The sequence below is a fragment of the Jaculus jaculus genome, chromosome 1 (genome assembly GCF_020740685.1).
Source record: "Jaculus jaculus isolate mJacJac1 chromosome 1, mJacJac1.mat.Y.cur, whole genome shotgun sequence".
Lineage (NCBI taxonomy): Eukaryota > Metazoa > Chordata > Mammalia > Rodentia > Dipodidae > Jaculus > Jaculus jaculus.
In genome coordinates, this window is record NC_059102.1 from 328,084,214 (window position 1) to 328,110,937 (window position 26,724).

General features: G+C 41.7%; 1 protein-coding gene across 6 annotated transcripts in view; it reads right to left on the minus strand.

Moving 5' to 3' along the window:
* Disp1 (dispatched RND transporter family member 1) overlaps positions 1–26,724 on the minus strand; it is a 199,022-nt gene that overhangs the window by 27,554 nt on the left and 144,744 nt on the right. For 5 of the 6 annotated variants that reach the window (XM_045148268.1, XM_045148280.1, XM_045148262.1 and 2 more), the window contains one exon: positions 22,247–22,769. In XM_045148268.1, the coding sequence (XP_045004203.1) occupies positions 22,247–22,752 (506 nt within the window). In that variant the 5' untranslated portion in view covers positions 22,753–22,769. Of the gene's footprint in view, positions 1–22,246; positions 22,770–24,207; positions 24,229–26,724 lie in introns of those variants that run through there. The other variant, XM_045148288.1, reaches the window with a different exon arrangement.

The following is a 26,724-nucleotide window of genomic DNA, read 5'->3' on the forward strand; positions in this document are numbered from 1 at the left end:
CAAGAATCCGACAGTGGGGAAGATAATGGCGGTAACGGGGACTTTAAAAAAAGAAATTTAAGAAGAGAAGAGTTAATAATCTGGGGATGTGGTGGGAAAGGTACATAAGGCCTGGGTTTCTTCGTTTCTCTCATCTTCTTTCCTTTCATGATCTTTGAAGAGGAGGACAGAGGCGGAGGAAAGAAACGAGAACATGAAACATGGAAACCTCCCGTCAGCAGTGACAGACTCTGTTCCATCATGGCCACAGGACCACTGTTACAGCTCCTAGAGGTGCAGTCAGCATTCTGCATTCCATCCAACTCTTTCTAGCAGTCCGGAACATCAAGCCTACTACAAAGGTCTTTATATACGACTTTCACAGCTAAGTGTTGTGAAAGAAATATCCTCTGAGCTTCGTAGTCTCAGCCAGACGAAAGTACGGAAGCAGCTCAAGCAGCACCTTTTACTCTCAGCAGTCATGCTAGAGTGCCGCTTTGTCGTTTTGTGAGAGGATACTTTGCAAGGAATACCTCCAGTGCGGGTATGCTAGGAAGAAAGAATCTGAAAGTAAAGAATCCATACTTTGTTGAGCATTCTTTAAAAGATTTCCAACAAAAACAAAGCCCTTCACCATCATTATATATTTCCATGAGTCACCACTGGCACATGAGGATTCTGTCATGAAGATGAAGCAGGTGCCCTGGGATGGGCGAAGCTTGGGCTCCGGGGCATTTTGCACGCACCAGAGCTGAATGTTCATGGTCTGGGTTGTCCAAAGGATAACAACCGCAACTGCATGCATAATGCATCTCTGGATGCTTAAGAAAGAATGGCTCCAAAGTGGTGATCATCCAGACATGCACAATGAGAGACGATGCCAGGAAGTACTAAGAACTGAAAGGTACGCACCAAGTAACGGGGAGAAGAAAGTGTACTCTGGACAGAGCAGCTCCAACAGCAGCCATTGGACCCTGCACTGAGCCACGGATGGGAGCTAGGTGGTGAGGAGAGTTGGCTGGCCAGGTGGACAGTCGGCATGGAAAGGAAGCAAAGGCCGTGCCAACACCTGAGCTGGACGCCCTCCGCGGCTGCACATGTTAAGCCAACCAGCATTTGCCTGAGTAAGAGCCAGGGCGATTTGGAATTCTGAGCGGAAGCAAGAAACCAGTGTGTATGCTAGGAAGGAAGCTGCTGGCATTTCCCAGACAGGAAGTCACCCAGTGGAAACAGGGGCTCGGGAGGGCCACTCAGCTGGTCCTGTGAGGACAACACTGTTAGGGAACCAGCTTGGGAGCTATGCAGTGACCAAGTACAGAACGGTGACTGAAAAATAGGAAAGCATTTTCATTTAATGATTCAGAAAGCCTCTGAGAATCTTATAAATACTTGCATCAAAATTATAAACCTCCACTGTCGTAAATATATACATGGTATTACAAAAAAAGCTCATGCCATTTGAAATTAACAAGGGTTTAGACTTACTAGGAACACTGTTACATTTCCATATTCACCATTGCTTAATATTTATATCTAATGATAATTTTAAGAACAATGAAACTGCCTAGAGCGATGTTTAACGTGCTTAGACTTTATGGATTTACTTATGCACCTCCTACAGTGAAGTCACATGGTTTAGGTTACCACTCAAAGAAGCTGCCTAACACCTTCACCTGGAGGTTAGCATACAGTTTTATGTTTTAGTAGTTTACATTAGCCTGATTCAACAAATATATTTCATCAAGACAACATAGATGAGTATTGCTCACTTTCAAATTTTTATAGGTTTTATCTATTAAAAAACTGAAATCTTTTGCATTTTCATTATAAACTCTATAGGTTACACATGAATGTGTCTGTTAATCTCAATGAAGATGCTTGTATTTCTGAGAAGTTCAAATCATATATTTGGCAAATTAGACTAGAGATCTAAAACAAAATATAACCATTCTTCCTAAATTCTCTATTTTATAACCCAACATTTGCTTATTTTCAAGTTTTAATATTTCTACATTTTGTTTATATGGTTGTTTTCTTTACTAATCTTAGACTTTGATAGAGAAGATATAAGAACTGTCATTCAAAAAAATTCACAATTTGCCATTAAAAAAAAATCATTCTTTCTTGAATTCATTTCACACAGAGTTTGGATTATTTTCCCCTTACAAAGTTAGTCAGGTTGAATTGGAAGGTTAAAAGTCACACCTGTTATTAAACAAACAAAAAAATAAAAACCACCTCAGGGGAGAGAGTTCAGTGTAAAATGTGCAGTAGAGTTTCCTGCCTGCGTTTGGCTGACAAACTCCACGAATTCAGGTTTACTCACGCCACCCAGCAGAGGACAGGAAGCCCAACTTTCTAAACTGTTATGTTTCTGGGTTTCATTCACCTCAGATTACCGTTGACTTCTTGAAGAATGGAAAGGCGATAGAGACAGTGGAGTGGTCAGATTTGGCTTTCAGCAAAGATTGGTCTTTCTACCTCTTGGCCTATGCTGAGTTCACCCCCACCAAAAGTGACCAGTACTCCTGCCAAGTCAAACACAGCACTCTGACTGAGCCCAAGATAGCTAACTGGGATCAAGATAACTAAGCAGCATCATGGAGGTTTGAAAATACCTTAATTGGAGCAGCCTAAATCCAAATTGATTGCTTGACTTTTAATATTCATATGCTGTGAGGACACAGTAAGGAAACCATAACAATACATCATCTTTATAATCTTACTTTTTCGCATGTTCGTCATAAAAATTGAAACAATAAAGTATCTATGAGTAAAAAAAAAAGTAAAATTCCACTATATCAAAATGAATTCCAACATGTAAGTAATACTTTGCAGCTGTTGTGATAGCTTCATCTTCCTGGCTGGGAGGAGAGACTGTCCTCAAACGTCTTTCGTTATGCTTCTAAGAACAATAGATGCTAAAAGGGATTTTCTTCCTTGAGTAAGCTATCTCATGTTTAACTTTCAAGTTAAGATTAAATTTAGCAGGGTTGGCATTGCAGCTCAGTCACGGTATCTTTAGCATCGTGAGGCCCTGGGTTCAGTTTCCAGCAAATTCCCCACGTCCCCCACACACCCATACTCTTCCTGCATATGACTGTCAAAGAAAACCTCTAAAAACGTTTGAATAAAGATAATACTGACACAAAAGGGTTTTCTTGTCCATCAAAGTCTAAGATTAGCAAAGAAAACAAAAAAACATATAAACTTGAAAGAAACACTGAAAAGTTTCTGCAGAAAAATGAGGAACATGCTGAGACCACATGTTCTGAAGCTGCAGGGCTGCTCTTGAGATACCTGCCACTAGGGACTAAAGTTCTACTTCCCTTCATGTTTCGGGAGGTGCGGGGACTGAATCCAGAGCCTTGTATGTGTCCAGCACCCACTGCACTCCTTGAGCCTCACTCCCAGCCTGGCTAGAACTTCCGTCCCCGGTGCTGTGGGAACAATATGAACTTTAAAGGAGGAACAGAATTTTAGTGAAGAGCCTAAATGTTGACTTTGTTTTCTGAGTATAAATCATATACATTCATCATTTTAAAGTATGAAAATAAAGAATACTATAAAGGGAACAGGCACCCACACTCTATGGACAGAATCTCTAACTGTCCTTTATCTACTACCTTTCGGCTTCCTCAAGACCTGTGCCTAAACACAGGCACTAAGTACGCACACTGCCCTACCCCACTGGAGGCCTAAGGGATTGGCACGATGACTACATTCACACTTACAGTTATCCTTCCTGTGGATGTCAGTTTTTTTCCCCACTCACTGGAGATCTAGGCCAGCCCTATTACTTTGTGATATTTCAATTCTCCTCTTTAATAATGCCCTGTGTTAAAGGGGAAAAGTAGACTCCAAAAATTCATTTCCAAAAAACATTGTGAGAATAATATACTAATTATGGCACACAGGGATGAGGGCAGACAGCATTTGCAGGGTCTGGCTGAACCATCAGCTCTGTCCTGGTACAGGGCATGCTGTGGTGTCATCTAGCAGCAGCTGGTCAAGGGGCTTGATCTGCAGTACATACAGATGGGTTTGGAGACTGACTTTCCAGGACTACAACAGCGGTCACAGAGACCTCTTAGCTGCTTGGTTTTAATTTATCTATTTATTGTTTTGGATTTTTTGAGATAGGGTCTTACTGTAGCCCAGGATGACTTGGAACTCACTCTTGTCCCGGGTTGGCCTCAAACTCACAGCGATTGATTCTCCTACCTCTGCCTCTTGAGTACTGAGATTAAAGCTGTATGCCACCATGCCTGGCTGTTTTTAAAGTCATCTCAGGTACTCAGTTAGCTGTTTTGTTAGCCAAATTTTGGAAAACTGGACTTGAAGATGAATGGGAAACCAGGACCTGTGTTCCATTTCCAGATGTCCTGAAAGACAGCTGCCTGTGGTTCCTTAGCCGGGCTCCACTGGACAATGAGACCAGGCTGAGGTCAGGAGTCTATTAAGTTACAAGGGAGTTTCACTTTATTTTGGTTTATACATACAGGGCCCTGTTTTACCTGACCTGGTGCCCTCCACCACGACCCCCTCCCCCGCACTGATCTGTCTACCAATTCTTTTCACAGCCATTGTATTTTGGTTTTGAAAAGGGGAGTCCCAGAGTAGACTACATGTGGGAGATTCTACTTCCCTTAAAAAAACAACTAATGAATTGGCAGTGTTATTCTTACACCTGTAACTGAATTTCAGACCAGAAAAGATTATTAAGTGGGCTCCCAGATGAACATTAAGAACTAATGATCCATGACATACATACGATAAACTGGAGCCAGAAACAAGAGCCTACAGGAACGAGCAAAAGCCTTCCTGCTTAGGACGGCTGTGGGATTCTCATAATTTCAAGTCAACTGAGCTTACTAACCTTTCTCAGACTAAGTCACAGTTTGAGGCATTTGGGAGAAAAACAGGTTTATAAATCTAGATTCCTAGGGCTCTTGTTTGCCAGAATGGTTCAAATTATCTTTCCTGTCTTCTGTCTGACCTTAAACCCGGTTCTTCCCTCTGGAAAACCTCAATATTTCTATAATCTCAGCATGCTTCCCTCCTCTCATGTTGGGCAGAACAACACAAGATATACGACTGTCTTCCCTGAGCAGGGCCACTGAAGAACAGCCTTTATTTCCTCAGCAGTTTTAAATCATTCCTTTGTCATCTCTTCTCCACCCTGAAAGTTCCAATTCATTACTACGCTATGCACTCGCTGAGCGGCAAGAGATAAGAGTTTCTGCTCTCAAGTGCCAAAAGACGAAGACAAGAGGCTCAGAGATGCAGACAGGAACAAGAGGCAAGACGTGCAGGACTGTGCTCATGTCACAAACGATACCACATCTTCAGATTTGGAGCTCAGAACCACGTAAGCAGGAAGGTGCAATCAGGCTGGAACTGAGACTGCAAGTAAAGCTACTCAGAGGAGGTGAGTCTATGGCTGGGAAGGTACAGCCCCTCCTTCCAACTGCCTCTCTCTCACACCATACTGAAATCATAAAAGCAAGCACAGCATTGTCTTTACATTTCACCTACAGAAAGAATGTTCAGGACGATGAAGGAAACTTTATGATGGGGCGAGGTAGGAGGCTCTCAAATCCCTCCTGTCATTCTTTTAAACCTTCCTTTCCAATTCTTCAATTAAAACCACACTTCATATAGTCTAATGAATTCTTCATATATGCATATGCCCATACAGCCACTGCTCATGTCAAAATATGACATTCCAGCTGGGCATGTTGGCTCAGAACTATCACCCAGCAACTGGGAGGCTGAAGGAAGATGATCACTGTGCATTTGAGGCTAGTTTAGGTTACAGGGTGAATTCCAGAGGTCAGCCTAAAGTACAGTGAGACCCTGCCCCCTTCCCGCAAAATGACATTCCCAGCACCTCAAAGGCTTCCCTGTGCCCCTTTTCAGTCACTACTCATAGACTGTCTGTCCCCAGAAGTACTCAAGTTACAGGCTTTCATCCTCATAGAATATCTAATGTGTATGTTGGGGTGAGGGGAAGAGGAAGAGATGGAGAAGCTCTTCTGAGTCTGTCAGCCATGGATTAAATTTCAGGAGTGTATTAGTTGCTTTCTCATCACTGTGACCAAATATCTGACCATAATCAAATTAAAGGAAATATGGTTTATTTCAGGTTTCAGCCTGAGATTACAGTCCATCCTGGTAAGGAGGGTATGGCAGCGGGATCCTAAGACAGCTGGTCACATTTAATCCACAGCGCGGGAGTCTGTCATTCAGCTAGCTCTCTCCTTTTTCTTCAGTCAAGGAGCCCAGCCCATGGAATGGTGCCGCCACAGCTGAGGCGGGTCTTCCCATCTCAATTAACCTCATCTACAGAGCCCCTCACAGTCACCCCCAGAGGCTTGTTCCTACTAGAGTCTGGGTCCTGTCAAGTCAATATAAACCATCACAAGGATCCATTACATACTATTAAGTATTTAATTAATATTTTAAACAGCATTCAACTTTTAAACCTTAGTTTCTCCCATAAATTGAGCTGACAATAGTATCAAATTCTTTAGGTTGTTTTTAAGATTATAAAATATGATGCAGTAAGGTCTCAGCAAAGTTATTAATATTGTCATTATAATTTTAATTGCAACATTGGACCATTAAAGTACATTTTTTTCACCAAGGCTTAAGTACAACATTCTATGTCATAATTAATGAGAGATCTTTAAACATAGAGGCTATTATACATAATTGTGGAATATTTTAAACTATTTTTAGTAACAGTAAAATTTATTATTAAAATTCTTAGAAAGGTCACTTTGTTTTTTAAAAAAATCAAAAATTACATAAAGGAAATGCACATAGGTTAATTTGACTGTTATATAACCTAAATTGCAATGTTGATATACAATTAAATATTCTTAACTCTTATATTACCACATATAGTCAATTATATTAATAATGTAGAGGCTATTAATAACTATTATTCATGTAAAACCTATATGTCTATATGTGAAAAAGTGGAGTTATGTCACATCATAATGTTAATTTCTTCCCATTTTAAAGCCTTGATGGTATACTTTGTTTTTCCTAAGTACATCCTATAATTTAAATTTTATAAGACAAATTCATAATAATGAATAATTTTTTCTTTTACATAATGATTTATAAGCAGAATGTATTAAGTCTAACTCTTTTTAATACATATTTTATTTAGTTATTTGTTTGTTTGTTTGTTTGTTTGTTTATTTATTTATTTATTTGCAATCAGACAGAAACAGAGAGACAGACAGAATGGGCACACCAGGGCCTCTAGCCACTGCAAAAGGACAATAAAGGCATGTACCACTTTGTGCATCTGACTTTACGTGGGTCCTGGGGAACCAAACCCAGAACATTAGGCTTTGCAGGCAAGCACCTTGACTGCTGAGTCATCTCTCCAGCCTCAAGCCTAACCATTTGGATGAAGAAAATATATTTAATCTCGAAGTATATGATCCTAAAATCTTACTTAATACCACATTGAACTGACTTGTAATATGTATCTAGCCTCGGATTATGAACATCCTATGCTCAGTATCCACACTGTAAACATAACCCTATTCTCTGTACAGCTGACAGGCGCATATTAGGGAACCAGAGGGAATGAGGGGTGTGAGCTCCTGGGACGAGGCTGCCGCCATGTGCACAATGTCTACCTCCAGCATGTGACTAGCCATCCCTAAGAAGGTGGTCCTCCTCCTCATCTCTTTCTACTTCTACCTAGGTTAAGGCTAAATTCAGCGTTCAATGGCTAATGATTAGCTGGAAAATAAACCCTCACCCTCAACTTAGTTGCCTAACAATTGTATCTCTCCCTAAATACATTAAGAATATTACAGAGAAGTTAAACGGCTACAGCAAATGATATGCAAGTGCATACATTACACACTCTCATGCCAATGCAACCAAGCATTCACACCTGAAAGATAAGGAAATTGGAATATATAGCACAGAAAAACTGCACACTCCTCCAATCTACTGAACAGTATCCCGATTATAAACCGAGCCTGGTAACCCATGGAGGTTCCAAAAGAACATATGCTTGTACCTAAGGCCCATGATGTCAGTCTGATCCATACAGACTCAAAACAGCCAAGGCTGGAACAAGCCAGACTCATGTTTACCTTATTAGTGAGCTTAGTCCTAAGCAGCAAGTAAGAAATAATGCTATTTCATTTGCCAAGAAAGGAATTGCATATGCAAATAGAGGGGCTGAGAGCCTTGGGATGTCATTTCCTCTTATACCATTAACTCTTTCTCCTTAAGATAAGTTCCATGGCTTAGCAATTACTAGTTTAAAAGTGTCTATTCTAGGGACCTGGAGAGACAGCTTAGCGGTTAAGGCCTTTGCCTGCAAAGCCAAAGACCTCGGTTCGATTCCACAGGACCCATGTAAGCCAGATGTACAAGGTGGCGCATGCGTCTGGAGTTCATTTGCAATGGCTGAAGGCCGTGGCACACCCATTCTCTTTCTCTCCCCCTGTGTCTTTCTCTCTCTCAAATAAATAAATATTTTTTTAAGTGTCTATTCGGGGCTAGACAGGGGGATTAGCAGATAAGGCACTTGCCAGCAAAGCTTAGGACTCAGGTTCAACTTCCCAGGACCCATGTAAGCCAGATGCACAAAGTGTCACATGTGTCTGAAGCTCAGTGGCAATGGCTAGAGGCCCTGGTGTGCCCATCCTCTTTCTATCTGCCCTCTCCTCAAATAAATTTTAAAAAATGTCTACTGTTCACTGAAAGGTGAAATAAGCAGAACATGAGGAATTCACTTTTAGGCACATTTTGTTCCTGCCATTTATCATGGGGATAGAAGAATGACACTAGAAAGGTCAAAATACAAATGGTTCTGGTCCTATACAATAATGCACCCATAAAGAGGAATCTAAGAATGCTTCCTGCTCACTTAGAAACCTTGATAGTACATTTTTTTCTTTAAATAATGAGCTGTAAACAGAATGTCTTAGTGTTAGTTATTTTGACCAAGGAAAAATAACATATTTAGTCTCTAAACTACATGATCTTAAATTTATTCAATATTTTATTGAATAGACAGTACCTTCTATTTATTTATTATCTATCTATCTATCTACCTACCTACCTACCTACCTACCTACCTACCTATCAATCATCTAGCTGTCTATCATCTATATATCTACAGATACCATCTCACCTTAGTCAGAATGGCTATCATCAAGAAAATATATATCTAGTTCAAAACAAAACTAAGTAAGACAATTGATCAATTAAAAATATTTTTAAAATGTAGCTTTGGCTAAAAGAAAACATTCTTCCTCAGCCCATGCAAGTTAATTTTACAATGTTTAGTTAGAAGTAAACAAACAATACTATGTGCTACGCTGCAAGTTGATGCTGAATCATGATGGACTCCCCTCCCCTTTAACCCAAGCCTTCTATGTACACTGCTGCTGTGAACCCGATGCAGGCCATGCTTAATGAGAGCACACCATCATCTTCGTAAGAGGCGAATAATAGCCATCAATAAGGATCCACATAAAGCCCATGAGGAACCCAGGAAAGCCTTGTTAAGCTTAACTGACGTAAGAGCATGGAATGTGGTATGAACTCGACAGTCCTCAAAGCCAAAGCATTCCTACACATTCATGTGGCTCACTGGGAACTTTCAGCAGTGAGGGAAAAAAAGCAATACAACTGGGGCTCAATGTGAAGTCAAATGATACATTTATATAAATTTTCCACAAACACCGCTTCAGAATGAAGTAGTTATAGTTTCTGGTAACCTATTCAGTAGGTTACTGTTGGCAGCTCAAAAACAAAGCTCCCAACTAATACCAACCAGACCAAAATATTGAGCATTAGCTAGAACCTCTGTCCACTGCTCCTCATTGTATACACTGTGGACGTGGAGTCATTTTCTGTTCAAATCCTTAGCATGCAAAGAAAACAACCTGCTAGACCACTTTGCTCACAGAGATTGCCCTGGGCTCAAAAGCTTCATCTCTGAGCTACCCCTCCCTCTCCTCGTGTTGGAGAGCCGGCTCATGGTGAGGGCACTTCTAGTGTGCGCATAAAGGCCTGAGGAGGCCTGAGAGATGCTGCAGCTGGATCTGCAGGACACACAGAGGCAGCTGGGTGTGGTCACATGCGTCTGTCATGCCAGTCCCACAGGGAGCAGAGACCCCAGACTCAAGAGCTAAGGCAAGTAAGAGACTTCAGCATGGTGAAAGCAACGTTTTATGTATTTTTTATTATTTTTAAATTTTGTTTGTTTTCTTCAAGGCAGGGTCTAATTGTAGTGACTAAATTTTGTTTTTCTAATTGGCATACAAAGTATTAAGCTTCATTTATGGCATTTTCAAACAAACTTTGTTTTTACTGGTTCGCATCCCATCCTCCTCTCACCCACCCCTCGACCACCCTTATACTCCCAGCCTCCCTTCTGTTTTCATGTTACATGTGTTCTTATGTACCCCCCCCCCGCCTCTCTTTCCCTGCCATCGTCTCCTTCGTAGTTTCATAGCCTATACCCACACTCACACCCACTTTTATTGGTATGTGCATTTGGACCCACATATGACAGAGAAATGTAAATTTCGTCTTTCTGAGTCTAGGTCACTCACTGAATACACTACTTTCCAAATGTATTCATTTTCCTTTACAACTGACTAAACTCCACTGTACATATGGACCATGTTTTTATTATTCATCTGCTTATTAGCATAACAGACATGTCCCATTTCCTTGCTGTTGTGAATAATGCAGCAATAAACATGGATGTACAAGTCTATCATCTAGAACACAGTTCTTCAGTATGTATCCAGGATCAGGATACTGCACAGCAACTGTGTTTTTAATTTCTTGAGAAATCTCCACAAGGCACTGGTCATATTCCCTTCAAGTTATACTCATATTCTTTCCCCCATCCCCAAGCCACAAGGAATGTCCTCAGTGGTATTACTGGTGTTCCCTGTGAGGATAGGAATGCATCCATCAGTCTGTGGGGGGAGGCTACAGGATACTCCTTCCTACCCAGTGGCTCCTACAATCTCTCTGTCGTAACCAATTAAAAGGTACTAGAGGTAGAAACCTACTTTTTTGGACAATGGAACACACAGGAGCCATAGATTGTTATTAGAAAATTTTCAGTGCCAGGGATGGGATACCTTCCAGTGAGTTGTTGGCCAGGGAGGTCCCTGATGCCCCCAAAACATTATAGGCCATTGCTGAGGCCCTTGGCTTCCCACCAGGAATAGATGGTAAGACCCTATCGCTGAAGACTCCATATACTTGGGCTATAAGGCTACTGAGAAATCTTGCTGGAACTGAGCTGATAACCTCCTCCATGTAGACCAACTGAAAGAAAGCTAGAAGAAGCCATTCTGCATGCAGTTCAATGGGAGAGAGAGAAATCACCAATGAAGATACTCATCAGTGGACACTGCAAGCCTTATAATTGGCCAGCCAGGCCAAATGAGCCAACGGATGCAACAGTGGCAGGTCTGTCATGGTGGAAACTAACTGCCTTCCAATTGGACTGGAGACCCGTTCCATGGGGGGAAACACATCCCTGATACTGAAAACTTACAACAGGGGTAGTCATGAGCCCTAGGGGTGTAACATCTGCTGATGTCTGGATAAATGTATATACTATGCTTATCAAACTGCCCAGCAAGCACTTCTCTTAATATTTATAGCCTTATATTAATGCTACTCTCACTTTGGGTACAGAATCTTCTCTTTTCAGATGGCAGTGACCTTGGGATGATTCAGAAGGTATCATGGTGCTGGAAAGAAGTGACTAGAGTACCAAGTAACATCTCGATCACACCTTCTAAGGCTCAGGGTCCATTGCAGAAGAGGTGGCAGAAAGAATGTAAGAGCCAAATGAAAGGGTAGGACTCCCTACAATGTGATCCTCCAGACACAAAATGGCCTGGATATCCTTGATCTCACAGTGCCTGACACGACCTACACAAGACCATCATAAGAGGAGGAAAAGATCATGACATTAAAATAAAAGAGACTGATTGAGATGGGGAGGGGCTATGATGAAGAGTGGAATTTCAAAGAGGAAAGTGGGGGGGAGGGGGGTATTACCATGGGATACTTTTTATAATCATGGAAAATGTTAATAAAAATTGAGGAAAAAAAAGTAATAGAGGGACTAGTTGGAGAGAGAAAAGGAGCAGAGGAAAAAGTAAGGGAGAGTTGGAAAAAGACAAGAGAGAGTTGAAATGACTGTGATTAAAATACATTTTGAACATACAGAAAAGCTGTAAACAAAATAGAATATGGACTATCTAGAAAGTAGGGACTATCTAGAAAGTAGGGACTCAGTGGAGGGGGCATATGAGAGAGAAAAAAGAAAGGGTGGTGGGAAGAGCCTATGACTAAGGCATACTGTTTATATGTATGGATGTCAATAAAAAGTTTAAAAAGGCTTGGAGAGATGGCCTAGCGGTTAAGGCATTTGCTTGCAAAACCAAAGGATCCAGTTTCCTCTGCACATCTTCTCCCTAGAAGGGAGTTCAGAAATCAGACCTAGAAGAAGCCTGAGAGCAGGAGGCAGCAAGAACACACATACCTTTCATTCGTGTTTCCACAAATGCAGCTATGAATGTTTTATTTACTCGAGAGAGAGAATATGGGTGAGCTGGGGTCTCTAGCTGCTGCAAACAAACTCCAGATGCACGTGCTACCTTGTGCATTTGGCTTTACGTGGAACCTGGGTCCTTTGGCTTTGCAGGGTGTGCCTTAACTGCTAAGCCATTTCTCCAGCCCTATGATTGTTTTTAAAATAAAAAACCAGCACATTTGGGAGAAGAATATTTAAAGGACAGGAGAATACATTCCCAAAGACAGGTAAGATCTTATGCTTCTCCTACCTGGAAATACCTCACTAGGTACATCAGACCAGCCAGGCCTGATTCTCATCAAATTATCATGCCATGGAACTGAACTCTCCATAAGAACTTGACTGATGCTCAGTTAGCTGTTTAATTCATTTCTGACTACTTACCAAACACCAGGCTCCTTGCTAGGGCCAAATGACACAGAACAGACAAAAGAAGGCGGAACCACCTTCAGACAAGTAAATAATCACTACATACAAGTAGCTGGAAGCTAGCAAACCTTCTATGCTGGATCCACAGCCTCCGGTGCCCACTGTGTGAAGGAAGCAGCTTCTAGCTACAGCTCACTGTTCTTCAGAAGTCCAATGAAGGGATACCAGGGACAGACTCCACCTCCTCCCCTCCATTCAGGAGACCTCTTTGCTTGCCCCAGCCTGGCTCACCTCCTGCTGGTCTCCTTTTCCCATATTTTAGGCACCTGTATTCCTGTCCATGTTTGAAAAGCTCCTCCCATCTCCCATGATGCTTTCTCTAAACTCTCCTATGACTCCATCTCCCTCTCTGGGGCTCACAGTACCCTCTGAGCCCTATTTTGCTCTGTGGAGTAGTTATTTTTTGCCTAAATCACTCCTTTCTTAAAAGACTACAAGCTGATTGATCATGGTGATCAATTTAACTCCATAAGGTACTTTTAAAAATTTAAGTATTGGCTGGACGTGGTGGTGCACACCTTTAATCCCAGTACTTGAGAGGCAGTGGTAGGAGGACTGCTATGATTTCGAGGCCACCTGAGACTACATAGTGAATTCCAGGTCATTAGACACTACCTTGAAAAAACAAAAGGAAAAAAAAATTAAGTATTGGAAAATTTACAATAAAAGGATGCCTTTAGAAATATTTCTTGGGCTGGAGCGATGGCTTAGCGGTTAAGGCGTTTGCCTGCAAAGCCAAAGGACCCAGGTTCGATTCCCTAGGACCCACATTAGCCAGATACATAAAGGGTTGCACTCATCTGGAGTTCGTTTGCAGTGGCTGGAGGCCCTGGCACACCCATTCCCTCCCTCTGTCCTTCTCTCTCTCTGCCTCTTGCTCTCTCAAATAAATAAATAATAAAGTATATTTAAAAAAATATTTCTCATTGATTCATCCAACAAATATTTACTGAGCCTCTCATATGCCCCAGGCACAAAGCTGTATTTCAAACTCCTAAATTCCAAGCAATTAGTGAATATCTGGTTTGTGTTTTAAAAATGTTATTTTGTAAGTCAATTTTGCTGAAAACAACAACAGTACAGTAATCGTAATTCTTCTGTAAGCATTAAGTTCAATAAATATTTTTGAATTCCACCTAGCAATGCAACTAGGTCTGGAAAGCAGCCACAGAGATAACAAGTGCCTTTTCCCAGCACTGGGAAAGGAAATCATTCTCAACAATGCCTTCTCATTAAGTCTTTCTGCAACATTTTATAACCCTTACTAAAAAGAGAGGCAGAGAGAGAAACTTACTTCTTTTTTTCTTAAATTTTTCTTCACTCTCCAGTACCTGCTAAACTATCAGCAGTAATATGGAAAGAGAACAATATATTTGCTTCATGCTAAAGTGTTATATTAATTTTATAAAATAATAGTTTTTGACATTTTATTAAGGTAAAAGATAACTAGGGCTCATATTCTGCAATTTAACCGAAATGTTCAGTGCATTCCATGAGATGAGCACTCCACACTCCACTTATTTATCCACCAAGAACTCTCTAGCAGCAGCTCCCTGCTGAAGTAAGTCTTCACTCCACCCGACTGCCAAACTGAATGCCCTTGGCAGGCAAGCATGGGACATCTCAAATATCTCAAATATTATTCCTCTTAAACAGTTAGTGTGACTACTTTAAGGAATGTGAAAATAAACCTTGCTTTCAGTAAAATTAAGATTAAATCTTGCCAGAGTTCTAAAATATCTCTAACTATAATAATATTATATAATTCTTATAAATGATAAAGACTCAGAGCCTTTGGGCTGGAGAACCTTCTTAACAACCTCTTTTTTTTTGCAGAAGGCAAACCTGTGACCCTCTTTTTCCCACCTGGATGGGGTGCAGCATGTATTTACTTAAACCAGGCTTCAAGAATCATTGCAGTTCTTAAACAAAACCAACGGGAGTCAGAGCAGCCAATGAAGAACAGGATAAACTTCAGGACACAGAGAAGCAAGAGGACAAGAAGGAACACTAATGTGGCGGGAGGCACCGTACCAACTGCAAGAAAGCTACTTTTACTCCCGTCTTTCGGGGATGGAAACCACGGCTGAAAGAGGTGAGACACATGCAATCACAAGTCAGTAAGTGGTAGAACCAGGATTCAAACTCCTGTCTTTTGTCAAAGTCCAGGTGCCCACCCCACATACGGAGTGAGGAAAGGAGAGGGACTGAGAGAAGGAACCAGTTAGGACAGCATCAAGCACAGCTTGTCCAGCAGTGGTATCTGTCTACTCCCCACAGAGCATGCCTCTCATCTGATTCACTCACAAAGAGGCCAGAGAATGGTAAGCACATAAGCTGATGATTTTGCCTTCAGAGTGATACAGTGATGGCATGCAATGGCTTTTGTGGGATATAACTGTGGACTCTAGACTTTGAAGGATACTGGTACCTGCTATACCAGCTTCTAATGTAGGAGTTTAATCCTTCCAAACTTTTTCAAGAAAAGATAATTTTTTTTAAATCTTTAATCACTTCTTTGTTATATACCAATTAACTAGGATATTCGTTGTCAAACTATGTTATTCTGTATCATAAAGAGTTTCATTTGCTGCCATAAAGGCTGGAAAGGGCTCTCAATTGCTTACAGAGCCAAGGAAGATAGCCCTGCCCAGAAAAACCTTCTGTAATGTAATGATGGGATGACTTACGTCTGCATTGATAGCCTCTAGTAATGAGGGAACTGCATACTTGAAATATAGCTGGTATGACTAAAAAAATTGGATTTTAAATTTTACTGGACCTGTCTGAATGACAAAGATGAAAGCATAGAGTTTATTCCTTGCAAAAGGTACCTAATATTCCCAGAGGGGTCACAGTTTACATAAAGAAATAACGACAGGTGATTATTTCATGATTAATAACCTTTCACTGGTATGAAAGGAAGAAAGAGAGATGAATTTGTATGACTATACAGTCTGTCTCTCTTTTTTTGTAGAAACACAGAAACCTGGCTTGTGCTTCTGCAATACTACTGGCATTTAACTTCTATGTTCCAAGTAATACAGTAAACATCCAGGAAATTTACACTAATCAAAGGTAATGACCTACCTGTGGTCAACTCATGCTGAGATCTAAGTGTCTTACCCTATCCATATCACCTTCCCATCTTTGAAATTGGGCATCTGGCTGGTAGTTCTCACCTCTGTCCTAGCACCTAACAGTAAGCACTTGCTAAATGAGTGAATGAGGGCTGGAGAGACGGCTTAGTGGTTAAGGTGCTTGCCTGCAAAGTCTAAAGATCCATGTTCGACCCTTCCAGATCCCACATAAACCAGATGAACAAAGGTGAGGCAAGCACAAGATCGCACATGCCCACTAGGTGGCACAAGCATCTGGAGTATAATTTCAGTAGCTGAGGCCCTGGTGTGCCAATTCTCTCTCTCTCTCAAATAAAAATAAATGAGTGAATGAGTAACTGTGAAGTTCTCCATCCAACATCTGACAGAAGGGTTTGAGTTAACTTTGGATAATCTGGGAAAGCAAAGACTCTGGAGGCTGGGTCAATGCCCAAATTCATGCCAGTGCCTATACAATATTCAGAGTGATTTTTGGCTCAAATTTTTTGGCTAAATAAAACAGCATCATCCCCAGGATGAAGGAAAAAGGAAAGGGAGGGCCTGGCAAGCCAGATGCAAGTAAAATAGTAGGAAATGATGCTCAAAGCTATCATTTTATCTCTGGATATTATGACACTTTATACAAAAGAACAAGAATTCAAGGGATGGAACCTATCTCTTAACACAACATATGAATTCTCATTTCTTACTTTTTAAGAACAAAAATCCTTTCATAAAAGTTAATCTCCTACCAGAGAACATAAAGGAAACCTCTCAGAGGCCCGTTCCCACCCACCCCCCTCACCCCAGGTAGGGTCTCACTCTAGCCCAGGCTGACCTGGAATTCGCTATGTAGTCTCAGGGTGGCCTTGAACTCACGGTGCTCTTCCTACCTCTGGCTCCCGAGTGCTGGGATTAAAGGCATGTGCCACCACACCTGGCTTTTCATTTTTTTGGGGGGGGGGTGGTGGGGGGGCTTCTCAGAGGCTTTTTATGGTAAACAAATTTTTTTAAAAAGGTGTAGTGGATTTGAATATAAAATACCCTCATAGGTGCATTTGTTTGAATACTTAATCCCCAGCTGTTGGTGCTGTTTGGGAAAGTTATGGAATCTTTAGGAGGTGGAGCCTTGCTGGAGGAGGCTGGATACTGGGAGCTGGCTGTGAGGTGATACAGCTCACTTCTTGTCTTGTTCACTCAATCATTCATCCCCCGCCCCCCGCTGATATGATAATCTGACACCAGCTTCCCACTCCTGCTATGCTCTCCCCGCCTTAGTAGACTCTACTCTCTGAACAGTAAACTGAATTAATTTATTTTTCTTCCGTAAGTTGCTTTTGGTCAGGTTTTTGCTTGCAGCAACACAAAAAATAACTGCTATAGAAGAAAGAAAATACAGGTGATAAAAAATTATTCAGCTGCATGCATGTGGTGGCAGGGCTAATGATAAGTTAAGTTTTAAGGGGCCACTGCCAGTATTCCATGCTCCTCTATGCCAATTACTAATTGCATAGCTCTACTTCCGGCAATGTGCTCCAGAAAACATTCAAGGCAACTGTCTATGAAATCACCTTTCAGAGAAGCAAAAAATGCATTTGGCAAGCCCCCAGTATCACAGGTTCTGTATCATGGTAATGATTCTATGCCTCTGCCAAGTATCATTTATGAATTTCTTTGTTATACTCAAGAACATTTCTTTCCAGCACCAAATAAAAAGGTAAACACAGTTTAAACCAGAAATCGTGTGTGCTACTTTTGGATGTAGAGTTCTTTATTAATTGTACAATAATACCATGGCCCTTTCGCTGTACTACAGCAATGGGAAGATCCCACCTGAATAACTGAAGACCTGTTTCAGCAGCTCACATGGAACATGCCAGCTCTCCAGCTTTCCAGAGGACAAAGGCTGCTCATTTTTGTGCAGGCTTTGAAACAGCTAGGAACATCTCTCAAGGATATCTCAAATGATCTACTACTCCAACAATCCTATTCTCTATCCTTTCTTCAAAAAACTTTAAAAAATTATATTTTATTTATTATTTTTTTCTGAGAGTGAGAGAAAGACAAAGTAGAGAGGGAAATTGGGCATGCCAGGACCTCTAGCTGCTGCAAACAAAGTCTAGATGCATGCACCACCTTGTATATCTGGCTTATGTGGGTCTTGGGGAACCGAACCTGGGTCCTTTGGCTTTGCAGGCAACAGCCTTGACCACTAGGTCATCTCTCCATCACCAACTACCTTATTTTTTTTTTAATTAAAAATTGACTCGGAAGCCGGGTGTGGTGGTGCACGCCTTTAATCCCAGCACTTAGGAGGCTCTCCATAAATTTGAGGTCACCCTGAGACTGTGAGTTCCAGTCAGCCTGGATTAGAGTGAGACCCTACCTTGGAAAAAAAATTTAACTTGGAGACAAGATTTTTGGTCTTAACTTTAAGGTCCTTCTGCCTCAGCCTCAACACCCCCCAAGTGCTAGCATTACAAGCATGCACTGCACCATGCTAGACTCAAATACGCTTTTCCATTTGCAAGTTTTCTCCTTACTTCTCCTTCGCGCTCCGCTCCTCAGTCACTTCTGCTAATCCCTTGTCATCGTTTTAGCCATGCCTAACTCGCACTACCGCATTAATCCTCCTCCCTCTGGACTCCTACTATTCTTAACTGTCTCCATGCAAAAGAAATACCTTCTTCATCATACTCCCCAGGTGATCTGATGAACAGCTAGGTTTAAGCCCTAGTGGGACAGGCTTTGTTGTATGGTAGGAAAAGCACATTTTCTGAAATAACCATGCCAGCTAGTGAGTGAAGAAAGGACCTGAAGATAATCTACAAGTGAGAAAGTCTGAAGCTGTGGAATCTTTTAAAGTTCCTATTAGTTTGGTTACAGATGGTATTTTAACAGGATATACTAAGGGTGACTTTTGCAATGATTTTAATTTTGTCAGAAGATCAAAGACCCTGCACTACAAAAGGGGAGGAAGAAACAGGAATATGAGTTTGTGGACCAGGCTAAAGTTACAGTTTTCTGTTTTGCTCTTTAACACGTATTCTATGGCTTGAGTACTTAACAAATAAATAAAAATATTTAAAATAAAACCAAATACATTAGCGGGCATGGACAGCTTTAGTAGAGACACAGTGTGTGTGAACAGTAACTCAGGGTCCTCTATCTCTGACTTAAAGCCACCAACCTTAATGACAGCTCTAAGGGATTATACAGTCAGGAATATACTTTGCATATTAGGTGAGTAGTACTTCATTACTGTTATCAATTAAAGACTTTTAAAAGGCAATGCGCAATAAGTAATAATGCAAACTCAAAAGATTTAGAAGCTTTAAATGCTTGGAAGAGATCAGCCAATAGAATGTTGATTCAAATAATTTCCTAAAAGTACAGGGCAGAACAGTTAACGAAAGTCCCTAAAAGAACATGGCATACTTTCATTTTCAGAATCTCCTTGCCTGCTCGGGCGCACTGAACACTTTCCCAGCAGCATGAACCCACTGGTCCTGCACAATCTGAAGTAAGTTCACTGACTGCATAGGCCTCACTGCCAACCACAGGCTGTGGTGAGCCTTGCCACCTGCTATCACTTGAGTTTTCCACGCCAATCCACTGAAAGTGTACATAAGGCTCTCTTTCCTTTTGAATTATATCATGAACAAATACTGAATAAAAACCCAGGAAACCTTGGCACAACCCGGCATAACTGAGAGAGCTGGCTATTGGTCTATAGTTTCAATACGTTAAGACTTTTTATATGGAGTTCAGATTCAAAATATATAACTAGCCACTTCATTTCATACTCAACAGCCATATGCACAATTTATGACTCAATCATATAAATACATATGATTATGTAATTTTAAAATCACCTAGTTACAGAGTTTAATTCAAAATGGAAAGAGTATAAAACTGGCCATGAAACCTATTCTGTCAGGACAAATTATCTACAGCACAGCATTGGGGAATTTTGAAAACCTCCAGAACTATGAGCCTGTCAAATTCAATCTGAAAATGCTCTCACAACCTGTAGAGACATAATACAGAGGATGCTCCTCTCTTTCCTCCCTCTCTCCTTCCTGCTTCTCTCATCTTCTTCCTCCTTCGTCTAAAAGATTAAATCTTCTCAACAATGTGCAAAACCTGATAAACAAACAAACAAAAAAAATGCTACTCCCCCTACTAGGTCTTGACTTTTTACAAAACATTTTCATATATTTATTTGCAAGCAGAGAGAGCTAGAGAGAAGAGAGAGGACAGAAAAGAGAAGGGAGGTGGGGAAGAATGGGTGTGCCAGGGCCTCCATTTGCTGCAAACAAACTCCAGATGTATGCGCCACTGTGCATCTGACTTTATGTGGGTACTGGGGAACTGAACCTGGGTTGTTAAGACTTTGCAGGCAAGTGCCTTAAGTGCTAAGTCATCTCTGCAGCCCGCGTCTGACTTTTAAAAATGAATTTGCTAATACACACAGTGAATTATGACTCAGTAATAGAAACAAAAATTAATACACAAAATAATTAGATATCTCAAAAGTGTCATGCTGAGTAAAAAGTGCCAGCTACAGAAGAATGCATGCTGTATGACTGCATTCCGTGCAAAGCTCTAGATGGAATCAGATCTGAGGAGCACAGCAGGTAATAGAAATGTTCTATATTATACTGAGGTGTGAACTATACTAGTGTGCACTTCTGACATATGGATCAACCTGCACACTGAAGATCTGTGCATCTGCCAGTATGTAAACTGTACTCTGATTTCAAAAAAGACAATGCTCTCTATCTAGTTCATCAGTATTTGTTACTATCTGAAATTACAAAAAATACTTTGTCTTTATAAAGCATTTAGCATTTTCAAAATACATCACCGTTGCTTACCTGCAATAAATAGACAAAAAAAAAAAATGCAGAAAAGCTGGGCTGGACAGAGAGCTCAGAAGTCAACAGCACTTCCCATGCAAGCATGAGGGCTGCAGAGGCCTGCGAGGCTGCCCGAATTATATTCCCAGGACCCAAAGAAGCAAGTGGGCATGGTCATGCATGTCTACAACCCCAGTCCTACAGGGGAGCAGAAACCTGAGAATCACCAGAACTCAAGAAAAATGGCAAGCTCTGGGATCATTCTGGTTCACATAAGAATGGGTGAGGGAGTGATGAGCAAGACGCCTAATGTTCCGCTCCAGCCACAAGAAGAGTGCGCCCCATCACAGGCAAGGGCCCGAGGAGCCGCACAGGCACATACCCATGCATCTGTGCATACATCACATATCACAGCACCCCCCGCCCCACGCAACAACAAAACAAAACAAAAACTGCTGAAAAAGAGAGAAATAAAAAGAGAATGGGCTAGCAACTGGCTATGATGTAGACTTTTATAGTACTTTTCAATCTACCAGGTTGAAAAACTGTCAATGTGCTAAAGATTTCTACACGTCATCTACTAGGAAAGAAATTATTTGTTTGTTCTCAACGTATTATAGTCAGTCAAACCACATGAGTAAACTGTGAGCACACACATGGAGAAACATAGGGAAGCGGGTAGTCTAATACTTCATTTTTGTAAGTTGACTCTATTAGTAATACAAATAAGACCCCTTAGATAACCTCACCAAAAATGCATCTCCTCTGCACAATAACAGAAATTGCTAACAAAACTAACGAATTCGGGAGGCAGAGGGGTTCCTAGTCAGTTTGTAGTTAGGAGTTGAACTAAAAGTCAATGGATCACACAAGTAATTATCTCATTTGCATTTTAGTAGGTGTCACATGATCCACAGAATAAGCATTTACATTGCTTTGTATTTTTTAATATTTTATTTCTATTTATTTATTTATTTGACACAGATAGAGGGAGAGAGAGAGAGAATGGGTGCACCAGGGCCTCTAGCCACTGCAGCTGAACTCCAGATGTGCAACCCCCTGGGCATCTGGCTAATGTGGGTCTTAGGGAATTGAACCTGGGTCCTTTGGCTTTGCAGGCAAACACCTTAACCGCTAAGCCATCCCTCCAGCCCCTGTTTTGGATTTTGTTTTTTTATCACACATTTTCTTTCTCCTTTTAGGGGATGAGCTGGCACACCATGTGGAATTAGCTGAGTTCTGAAGGCACTCACCTGATGTTGGCTATATGGTGCTGCACAGGCTGGTGCTGGAAGTGGTCAGGCCACGGATGATGCAGGCAGAAGGACGGCGAGGGCTGAAGGCAGCACGCCGCCTGATACACGGGCGAGAGGTTTGGACACAGAGGTGAAGAGGACTCGGAGTGCGGCTGCACGCAACACGAGGCCAAGGCGGAGGGAGCTGCGGGGCCCGCCTCGGGGTGGCCCTCCTGATGACTGCCATGGCTGGCCAGAGGGTGATGGTATGGACAAGGATGGCAGCACTGGGATAACATCTGAGGTGTTCTTTGGCTGTCTACAGGCAGAAAGGATGATTTAACTGTGCCGTTAAGCTGCAGGCATCCGTTTGGACTCACTTTTGCTCTTGGTGCTTCTTTGGGGGTGAGCTGCTGGGCGGTAAGGTCTCCATCACTCGTTGTGAGAGGACTAGGGTTGGTAACACAGGTTGAGATGCTGCCATTGCTCAGAACCACAAAATCATTTCCATTGTTCATAGCCATGCTCCAGTTACTTGTCCCTACAAAAGAGAAACATAAGAGGCATCCAGTTATGAGTACACAGGCAAATGGCAGACAGAGGAGAATGGTGGCTGCCTTCCTCTGTCACAGATCTCTCTGTTTCCCTTGAGACACAGTCTCTCTCTGAACATGAAGCTGCACTTTTCATGACGATTCTCCAGTCTCTACTCTCCACAGGATTGGGGTTCTAGGCATGTACAGCCAGCCATTCCCAGCTGTTTACATGCATCCCGAGAAATCAAACTCACATGGTCCTAGACCCCCTCGTGCTTGCTAAGCCATCTCCCCAGCCCTCTACCTTACGTTTTTATGCACGTGTGTGTGTGCATGGTGTGCATGTCTGCATGTGCATGAGCGTGTGTGTGAAGGTCAGAGGCTGACATTGAAAATCTTCCTTTATCAGCCTCTACCTTATTCTTTTGAGGCAGGTGCTCTCACTGAACCTAGAGCTCACCAATTGGACTAGATTAGCCAGCCAGTGAGCTCAAGGGATTCCTACCTCCACCCTTCCTAGGGCTGGGATTACAAGCACTTGCCACTATGCCTGGCATTTCATGTTGAGTGCTAGGAATCGGAACTCAGGTAATCATACTTGTGCAGCAAGCACTTTATTCACTGGGCCATCTTCCCAGTCCCTCAAACTGATTTTTAAAAATTATTCTATGTATGTATTTATTATGAGAGAGAGAAACAGGAGCACCAGGGCTTCAGCCACTGCAAATGAACTCCAGATGCTTGTGCCACCTTGTGCCTCTGGAGGTACTCTCTGTGGGTAATAGAAAATTGAACCTTGGTCCTTAGGCTTTGTATGTAAGCCTAACTGCTAAGCCATCTCTCCAGCTCCACACCCAGATTTTACATGAGTGCTGGACATACAAACTCAGGTTCCTATGCTTACATGGCAAGCACGTTACTCTCTGAGCCATTACCCCAGCCCAATGTTCTTTGTAACCAGAATCACAATGATCAATGATCTCTTTGATTCTTTTTGCAAATGCATCATTCTGTAGTTATGTACGAGTTAAACAGGTTCATGTAGGCCAGCCGAAAGACTTAATTACCATTTATGAGTTTTTTCCCCCCACCATGGTAAAATGCAGCTCAAGTATCAAATAAATGGCTTACAAATAAAGTTCTGGAATACAACCTGCTCTGTAACTTGGAGGCTTCGTACAATGAAGCAAGATTAGCGGACAGTAAAGACAATGTGAGCTCCGGTTCTTGCCTGTACTTGGAGCAAGTCATGTGAGCTTCCTGTGATTCCCCCATCTCCAATCACAGTCACACAAGGGGAACAACACATTTCATTTCATAAATAAATAAACCCGCACCCACACAAAGCAAAAGTAAAGCAAATGTTTGAAAAACCACGGGGCTTGTTTAGGCTCCGTGGAGGTAGGGCCAGGGGTTAAGGTGACTCGAATAACCAGGCTTCACCTGCGGTCAAGAGCTGACATCACATCTTCGCACACTGAGCTTTTCCTTGAGAACCAGGCCAAATGAAAAACGAAAAATCACTCTGAGTCTATGATGGAGGAAACTAACAAGAAGACAGAAAAAAACAGAAGCAGAGGAATTATAATAAAAAGAAATGCAAAGGGCATTCCTTAATGAAAACGTTAATATCCTTTACACGTGTCAAAGTCTGGGTGACAAAGGGAATGGTGCGCCACTGTAAACGCAGAGAGGACACTGTTATGGTTGGAGCATAAAATCAGTTTGGAATCACACATAAGAGAACCTTGCAAAGAAAGTGACGTTGAAATCACTCTGTTCTCCTGAGGGCCATAACACACAGGGGATGCCAAAAGAAGGCTATTGTTGAGCAGGCCTGAGTATGGTGAGCCACATTTCACATGGTTTACTACACTTCAGGCTCTCCAGGGATATGGCACGCCAATGCTAATATATTTAAAGCCAAATATTTTACCTTTTTAGGTAGTATGTTTATATTCCCAGTGACTGAGCAATTGGAGTTACAGGTTCTTGTCTAAGTAACAACATTTGATCATATATTGAGAAATAAGAATATACAAAGATACAGAATGAGGCTTCCTAGTATTAAATCCTAAATTATGCTTTTTGATGGCAACATAAGGTTCCCAGATGAGAAAACACAGCCAGAATAGGTCTGAGGACTAAAGCTGATTCTACCAGTCACCAGCTGAGCACCTGAATTGCGTTACTTCAACTCTCAATCGTCTCCGTCTTGGTTTCTCATTAAAATTAAATTAGTGGTGGGCGTGGTGGCACACGCCTTTAATCCCAGCATTCAGGAGGCAGAGGTAGGAGGATTGCTATGAGTTCGGGGCCACCTTGAGACTACAGAGTGAATTCCAAGTCAGCCTGAGCTAGAGTGAGACCCTACCTCAGACAACAGTAAAAAATAAATAAATAAGTAAATTGGTTAGAGATAGATGCAAGCAAGACTTTCTAAGAAAGCAACAGGGTCCTATTTATCAAACCTGTGATGTCTTTATCCTTTGCCTCACAATTTTTTTTTTTTTAAATTATTTATTTATTTATTTATTTGAGAGCATCAGACACAGAGAGAAAGACAGGTAGACGGAGAGAGAGAGAATGGGCGCGCCAGGGCTTCCAGCCTCTGCAAACGAACTCCAGATGCGTGCGCCCCCTTGTGCATCTGGCTAACGTGGGACCTGGGGAACCGAGCCTCGAACCGGGGTCCTTAGGCTTCACAGGCAAGCGCTTAACCGCTACGCCATCTCTCCAGCCCTGCCTCACAATTTGACTAGGGATTTACACTTTTGAGGCACATGTGCAAAGTAAAAACCACTGGGATCTACCTGGAGCACCTGAAGACTAAAAACTGGGAACAATTTAAATTACCAACTGGAACTTATATTCTGTCTTATTTAAACTTGGTATTCTACACAGCAAAAAAGAATGAGCTAGGGCTGGAGAGATGGCTCAGTGGTTAAGGCACTGGTGTGCAAAGACTAACAACTTGGTTGGAGTACCCAGAACCCATGTTCAAAAAGCCAGATGCACAAAGTGTTGCATGTATCTGGATTTTGTTTGCAGTGGCTAGGGGTCCTTGTACATCCATTCTTTCTCTCTCGCTTCTTTCTCTCTGCTTGCAGGAAATAAATGACAGTTTGTTTGTTTTTTTAAAAGAATGAGTTAGTTAGGTACATGCTACAATCCAGAGCTTGGGGAGAAGGGCAAGCTTGATATCAGCTTGGGCTACATAATAAAACTCTATTCCCCCACTCCCCGAATGTAGAAAAAAAAATAGATTTGGATGTAATGGATGAAAAAAATGTTGTGAACATCAATCACTATGTGCAAGCAAAACTCACTTACAAGGCTGGGAAGATGGTTCACTGGGTAAGTGCTTGAATGAAGACCTGAGTTCGGAGTCCAGCAAGTTGCCATGTAAAATGCTGAGCGTGGTGGTGAGTGCCGATAATCTCAGCCCTAGGACGGCAGAGCTGGGGATCCCTGGGCTCACTGGCTACGTGGACTAGGTGAATTGGTTAGCTTGAAGTTCAATAAGAGACACTATTCTCAAGAATATGGTGGAGTGATAGGTGAAGATCCTTGAAGTTAACCTTTGGTATCCACATACATGCATCTAGGCATCTACAAACATATGAACATGCATATACACACATGTACACATGCAAAACCTCTGCAGAAAAACTTCTACTGAAAGAATCTACGTAGATAAAAACAAAATGAGTGTATGTAGACACAAGTTATACAATTTTACTGTTGTTTACAACTCAGAAAAATATACCTACAAAATATATGAAACCATCATGCTCAAAGACAAAAGGGAGCATACCACTGAAAAGCTTATTATGTAATCATGACAGGATCTGTTTGAATAATGGAAACTTTATTCATTAACACAATAAATACCAAACTATGTGAACAGCACACTTTATCCTAAGTGTATAGTTTAACCATTTAGGTGGCTCTCAAAGT